This window comes from Diplotaxodon limnothrissa, linkage group LG18, assembly GCF_057381915.1.
Source record: "Diplotaxodon limnothrissa isolate DT_005_m linkage group LG18, D_limnothrissa_male_GT1.1, whole genome shotgun sequence".
Taxonomy (NCBI): domain Eukaryota; kingdom Metazoa; phylum Chordata; class Actinopteri; order Cichliformes; family Cichlidae; genus Diplotaxodon; species Diplotaxodon limnothrissa.
This window is the reverse complement of record NC_140613.1, coordinates 21,980,178-21,987,709: the sequence shown is the minus strand read 5'-3', so window position 1 is coordinate 21,987,709 and position 7,532 is coordinate 21,980,178. Positions and strand designations below refer to the sequence as shown.

The following is a 7,532-nucleotide window of genomic DNA, read 5'->3' as shown; positions in this document are numbered from 1 at the left end:
TACTGTATAAAAATACAACCTACACAACTATGGCTTAGCTTATACACTCACGAATTCACATCACTTCTCTCTCAGAGAATGGACTTTTAGCTTTATGGCTCCACATAAAGTATTGCTGGAATGTTTTACAGTTTATCAGAGTAAATATGCATAACCATTCTCACTCTGTAGGCTAGTTATTTCACTTTTCCTGAGAAAAGGGGCTGTACGTGTGCCGCCTTCCACTCGTAGGATGAGGGTGTTAATGTGTGTTAATGTGAACACCTCCTAGTGGGCCCGTGTGTCCTCTGTCTGCCTCTAGGTATGAACCAACTCGCCAGGCTGCTCCCCCCTGGCAGCGCTGGTAGGGTTGGGTGTCCACCAACACAGCAGGGACGAGGGGCAGGAGGCAGGTTGACCCTCTCGTGTTGAAGAAGAGCACGAACGGGATGCAGGGCAGAGGGAGCAGAAGTCACCTGCCTCTTCTACCCAGCAACCCTCTTGTGGCCACCATCCCGGTCCCTCCTGTGTTGGTTGGCATGGTTACAGTGGTGGCCTGTGACCGGTGGGCACGACTTTCAAACCAAACCCACCGGGCCACAGGCAGCTACAGCAACTCTCAGCCGGTGCGCTCGTCCCAAACTCACACAGCTAATGTTGTAAAACCTCACAAAGCTCACAAAGAAGAAAAAGCCAGATTTTTTTTCTTGCTTTATGCAAATCTTATTATTTTTCAGCTTTTGTGCATAAAAGCAAAGGCCATATGATAATATTCATAAAACATTTTGCTCTTTGTTATCCTTACTCCTCAGCGGTGGTCTGAATAAATAGAAAAACATATTTAACTGTCTTTCAAAGCTATGTGTTTTTGTGAGTGGTACAAACTTACAGCTTAAAGCTACATGCATGATTAGCAGCACGGCAGGCTTTAGAGAGAGTGATTAATGGACAGAAGCTCTCTGTACTGAATTTCTTTTCAAATCCCTGACTCTACAAAAAAGAGAGAAATTGAAATTAAAAAGGAAACCTTATCATTTCTCATTAAAATAAATGAGAAACAGGACTATCACTGTTCCACAGGCCAGTGATCGTGCCAATTTACATCTTATCACCTATATTTTCTTTCTTCTGTGCCTATTAAGCATAAATGACAAGTAGCTAGCACTCCTTAAGGTATAATTTAAGCAAATTTTGACCACAAGCTGAATAAAACTGCTGAGAGATCAGGGTCACAAATCAGACCAAATTGAGAAGTGGCTCCGGTTTTGATGTGGGCGCTCGAATGAGTGGAGCCACGGACAGGGGCTTGTGCTGTCAAGCTTCTTTGCGAGTCAGAGGCTGTGTGCGTTTGCGTGCGTCAAACACGTTTATGGGACGTGCTCATGCCTCCCCCGAGGGACCCCTGGCTGCGTTGTTTCATATCATTTTCATGTTAAACTTCCTGGTCCCTCCTGAAGAGCTTCCAGTGACGGGTTCAGATTTCCGGAAGGAGTACTCCACTGTGAAGTTGTTCCTGCGTTGTCCGCGTCCCCGGCTCCACACGAACAACAGCAGGAAACAGAAGAGGACAACCCCGAGGAACGTGATGCAGCCCATTGCCGTGGAGACCAAGATGGTGGTCAGGTCAAAGGTGAACTTGAGGAAAACGCGTGTGCTGTTTAGATTTGTGTCGTTGAAGAACTCGCTGCTGTTGAGAAAGAAGGCTGAGGCGGCATCCAGCGGTTGGCCACGCACCGTGAGTGTGGCAAAGTAGGTGTCATTGCCTCCGGCGTTACTGGCTATGCAGATGTATGTCCCACTGTCAGTGAGCTGGGCGTAGCGGATCTCCAGGGTGCCACTTGGGTGAACTATAATGCGCCCTGAACTCTTAGTTGTGATCCGCCTGCGCTGTGGGGAAATCCAGAAAATAGAAGGGGGAGGGTCTCCTTCGGCTCGACACAGAAAACTCACCGGTTGGCCTTCACGAGCGATCATCTGGAGAAAAAGAGTGAGTGGATGAATAAATGCACAAGTTTAAAAAAGCACAGCAGATATCTATATGTAGGAATATTTTAAAACCTTAAAACAACCTTGTTTATGGTTGTAGAAAGTTTAACAAACTCATCACCATTCATTACCTGCTGCAGTTTTCGGTTGCGTATCTTAGGCTTCTGGCATGTGAAGTGATCGAAGAGTGCAGAATCGGTGAAGGAGCTGAGGCTGACGCCTTGCACCTCCACCGGCCCCGCACACACCGGCACTCTGCCGTCAAAGTTGAGGGTCTTGCGTCTTTGCAGGATCCACAACAGACGGCAGTCACACATCAGGGGGTTCCCGTCCACTCTGAGGGTCTCCAGACTGTTGACAGAATGGAAGGAGCCCTCTTCCAGTGTCTGCAGGTCGTTTGAGGAGAAGTTGAGCACGCGGATCTGTCGGAGGCCTCCGAGGGCATGGGGCTCCACCGTCATCAAACCTGTGCTTACCATGATGAGCTCCTTCAGCCTCAGCAAGTCTTTGAAGGCCCAAGGCTCTAATGTGGTGATGGGGTTGTAGGACAGGTTAAGGTGGGTGAGGTGGGCAAGGTTCTTAAAGGAGGACGAGGGGACAGAAGTGATGTTGGTGTTGGTGATGGAGAGCCAGTGGAGGTCCAGGCCCTGAAAACTGAGAGGGGAAATGTACTCCAGGTACGGCCAGTGGTCGATATCCAAACCCCGCAAGTTTGACAGCTTGCGAAAGTTCTGGTCCTCCAGGGCAGTGATGCTGAGGTGGCGAAGGCGAAGAGTGACCAGGCTGCGGAGGTAGGACAGCGTCTGACCAGAGATGGATGTCAGGTTGCAGCGCTCTATTGTGAGGTCCTCCAACCCCAGCAGACCTGAGAATGCCTGGAAATAAGAAAAACATAATGGGAATCTGGGAATCACTGTTTGCTTATACATATACATATATATTTATTTATGTTTAAGTAAGACAAACAGACAAAACTTGGTTCAGTATTTCACCAGAACACATTTTTGTTGTTGCTACTGTATGTGAGGTACATGCCAAGAAAAGGACTCGTTTAATTTTTAATATTTCATAATCATTCTCAAAGGAAAATATCAGATTTGTGGCCATAGCAACCAGCTCCGATTATGACGAGTTTTAAAAGTGCTGAGACATTTTTCTGGTTTTCTCTGAGGTCTTTGTGTTTTAATAGTGCCTTAATCTCTTAATACGTAATTAGAAACAATAAATTCAAATAAAAGTAACAGAATCATTTTTTACACACTCCATTTGAATGTGTGCTGCTGTTATTGTAAGTATTGCAGTATAACAGTAAAACAATATTTCAATTTATCATTTTATTTTTTGACACAGAAAAAAAATATTCAGATGTGTTTGGTTTCTTCTAAGTGTAGTCTAAGTAACAAACCAAACACTGAGCTGAGTGCTTTTTTACTTATTCATGGGGAAGCTGGAAATGTGTTACATGGATGCTGTGTAACTGGTATCAGTGTTTTTATCTATGCAGGAAAACGAATAGACTTTGCCAAAATGTCACACCAGGATTTTTTAAAAATAAAGTGCAAATTATTGTATCCATTTCCCATTTCATCAATAAGCTCAATTCACTACTGGCCAGATGCTTAAGAGCTTACCTTGTGGGATATATAAACCAGGTCGTTGTCTCCGACCTCCAAGTGTTTTAGACTTTTCAGGTCCTGGAAGGTGTAGTCCAATAAAATCACCATCTTGTTCTCACTAAGGTCTAGGCTGGTAAGATTGCCAAGCTTGGCAAAGGCTCCCATGGGCACCAACTTCAACTGGTTCCCCCTTAACTTCAGCACTTTAAGACTCTGGAGGGTGGAGAAGGCTTTCGGTTCTAACGTGGAGATGAGGTTCTCACTGAAGTCCACTTCCTCCAGTCGTGGGTACGGTGCCAGGTCTCCCGCCTGCACCCAGCGGAGCCGGTTCTTGCTGAGGTCTAGGAGCCGCGTCTCTGTAGGAATGCCCTCTGGGATGTTGGTGAGCCGCCGTCGCTGGCACGACACTGACCTTAGCTGGGCTGAACACTCGCACCGTGGCGGACAGGCGTGGCTGTTTCCTGGCAGTGTCAAGGTTATCATGGTAACCAGTGAAGTCGCCAGGACCCATCGCCACAGCTTCGGCCATGGCACTAAGGCACGCCCACCATGGCCAGGAAAGCCAGTCATGGCCCTGGTCCTCTGACTCCTCGCCTGTTACAGGCAGGGTGAGTGCGCCAGACACCTGCAAGACGAGACAAAGGGAAAAACAGGAGTTACAGAAAAGAAGTGAAGGGAGAAATAGAAAACAAGGACGGAATAAATATGTGATGAAGAAGGGAAAGAGGATGTAAGAAGATGGAGCCTATAATATACCCTATCAGCTCCCAACCTCATTAAGACAGGCCTAAATCCACAATGTTGTAAATTATCAATGTCTCCAGCAGTTTAAGTAAAGGAGTTGAGAATTTACTGCGGAGATTTGGGGCATTTCGTGACACAGCACTTAAACATCGCAGATGAGATCCCGTCACAGGAACAAGGAGCGCTTTAAGATAGTTTAGAAGATTTGTCTTTTCACTAATTCATCTGTGGTTTCAGCTGGAGAACCGGGACGCCTGGAGCCATGAGAGGGAGCTTCTTGCTTCAGCTGAATTCATGCATCTTGCATCTCCTCCGTTCTCCTTCCAGCAACGAGGCTGTCTGCTCCAGTTTGACAAACACAATGAATTTATTATAATCACCGTGCATAAACAAAGATGGAGCTCCTTAATAATCACAGTGTGTGTGGAAACCATGCACGCTGTGACGAGGAATAGGTGTTTGAGCCATTGCATGCATTCGAACAGGTACGCTTGGATGCAAGTTTGACATTTTGCTGGGTATGAATTAAAAATGCTTTGAGGGAAAAAGAGATGAATCATTTGTGCTTTAGCATTCCTTCAGGCAGCCGGTCATCTCTCCCACACACTGTTTTCAACATGAAGACAGTCAAAGAGCACCTGGCATTGGATCTGGAACACGGCTCTGTGTCCATCCAGCTAGCAGAAGTTTCATACTTGAGGAAGATGCCATTTAAAAAGAAAGTTTGGCTAGAAGAAAGTTTTTTTTTCTTCTCTCAAACAACAACTACTGACCAGAAACCCCCAAATGTTAAACTGTTTGTTTATTTTTCAGATTCAATGGATATGAGAGAGAATATATCATCACCACCAGGGAGTATCATGTTAAAATGCACTCTGATGCTGTTTCATGTTAAAATGCACTCGGATGCTGGCAGAGGAGGAAGGCAGAGCTGAACAGATTAATAATATATGGGTTGGTTTGTGCGTAATGGGCAGTTTTCAGAGGGCCAGCCAAACAGTTAAAAGAGCCAAAAGTTGGTAGGCTCTCTCTTTTTGTCGATGAGGCCGTTGCTTCAAATTTCTTACAGGAAAACAGCCTCTAAAACGCCTAATCATATCCGACTGTTTCGATGCATTGGCATCAATGGGATCAAACGGGATGAAATGGGATTTAAGCTAAATATAAATGACAGCTGACAAATTCTATGCACACATATGCACATACTCGTATTTTCACACACAATCACACAAACTCAAGCTGTAGGAAAAAAAATCCTCCAGAGATTCTGTCTCATCTACTAAGCCTCAAGGTGGATAAGTCCTTCAATTTTTGACAGGCCTGGAAAACACTGTGTTTACAGATCCCATATCTGAACAATCTGGTAGAAATCTGGCACAATCTCTCCTTTCGCTGGGAGACAAAACTCAAAACACAGAGAAGCTGCTGTGCAGAAACAGACTGACCCACTTCTCAGCAGCAACTCGGCCTCGCACTGTCAACCATCAGCAACTCACCATGACCACAACAACAGAGCGGCAAACTCGGTGGAATAGTGCCCAGGAGAAAAACAGAGAGATCAGAAAAACTAGCAAAATTCTATCAAAGTCCTGAAATAATGAGATTAAATCGCACATCAGGTTCTGTGTCCTCGTGTCTTCATGGTGACTGTTGTGGAAACACTGATGATTTTTCTCCTTCTTGCACCTTTTACCCTGCTAAAGATTTAGATTGCATCCCATCAACTATCATCCAAATAACATGAAATGAAACATGAAATTTTAAAGGAACCGCGAAGTTAAAAAGTAGTGCTTTTGGTCACTATTTTGCTGCAAGTCAAAGAATTTACATCTTTAACCCTTAATCACACAGGCCTAGAGACTGGTGGGCAGGGACACAGACTTTATTAATCCCACACTGTTACAACAGCACAAGTGTCAGCAAGAAATAAAAAAATAAAAATCCATCCATTTTTTCAGCTGGGATGTTGGAGCCTATTCTAGCTAGCATAGGGCGAGAGGTGGGGTACACCCGGGACAGGTTGCCAGTCTGTTACAGGGCTAACACAGCGAGACTGACAACCATTCACACTGAGATTCACACCTATGAGCAATTTAGAATTACCAGTCAATGTGACCTCACTAACTGCATGTCTTTGGACTCTGTGGACTCAGAGAGAACCCACACAAACACAGGAAGCACATGTTAGCTCAACACAGACGGACAAGGTGCACAAATAAAAAAAAAGGCAAAAAACTATACAAGAGTTATTTCTACCATTCACAAATTGTCTCTATATAGAGTAAATACACCCACAGAGAATTTTTCATATTTGGAAAAGGTGTAGTGGGAGTGATAATACACACAAGTACATTTTTGCAGGTATCTATTGTATGTGTGGATTATACAGTCTGACTGCTGTCAGGATGAAAGACAACATTCTTTGTTTCCTTTTTTAAAATCAAAATATCTTGAAAACGTAAATTGGCATTCATGGTCCCCCGAGGATGTTCTATAAAAGTTTTTTTTTTTTTTTTGTGTCCCGTTTGGATCTTTAGCCATCAGAATTGTTGTCTTAAGGCCAAGAAAGATGCCAAGCGGATTTATTTTACCAAGTGGATCATCATGGCCTTGCCATATTGGTCCATTTGATTGACCTTTATTATAATTATGAATTTATTTTATTTTCAGTTGCTACAAACGGGACAGACATGACTGGGGGATAGGACAGGGAGAAAGAATGAAAGAAAGAGAGGGAGAGAAAGAAAACCAAAGGGGAGAAGGTTTATAAAAGGTTACACAGAACATAGTTCAGTACTTGTGATTTAATGCTCATTTAAAAAATGTTAAGATTTTGGCACATTATTGTTAAGATGTTGAACATTTGCCTGTAAAAAAAACCTTTTGAGTTAAAATTCTGACACATCTAGCGAAGATGTGCCCTGAGAGCGTGTTTGGGGCTACTGTGGGCAGACACACGAGCCCCAGTACCAACGTGAAATATAGGTCACATCTGGGCTCTGCACTATGGGGCCCAGACAGGTCCCAGTGGGATATCCAACAGTGTGGGTTGCCCACACTAAGCAAAGAGAGGCCCACAATGGGGCATATTATAGGGAGCGTACCCACAACTGCCCTACTGGGGCCCCACCTAGACCCCACAGTGGAGAGCTAATGCCATGGTATATTAGCGATACCAAATGGTGTGGAGTGTGGACCAGAATGTAT

At 44.5% G+C, this 7,532-nt stretch overlaps 1 protein-coding gene across 1 annotated transcript; it reads right to left on the bottom strand.

Moving 5' to 3' along the window:
• Positions 1–1,395: 1,395 nt before the first annotated feature.
• lingo3b (leucine rich repeat and Ig domain containing 3b) lies at positions 1,396–4,151 on the bottom strand. Its single transcript, XM_085377822.1, has 3 exons — positions 3,597–4,151; positions 2,097–2,840; positions 1,396–1,953 (listed from the first exon to the last, which is right to left on the bottom strand). Exons 1-3 carry the CDS (start codon positions 4,149–4,151, stop codon positions 1,396–1,398), a joined length of 1,857 nt encoding a protein of 618 aa, XP_085233948.1.
• Positions 4,152–7,532: the final 3,381 nt, after the last annotated feature.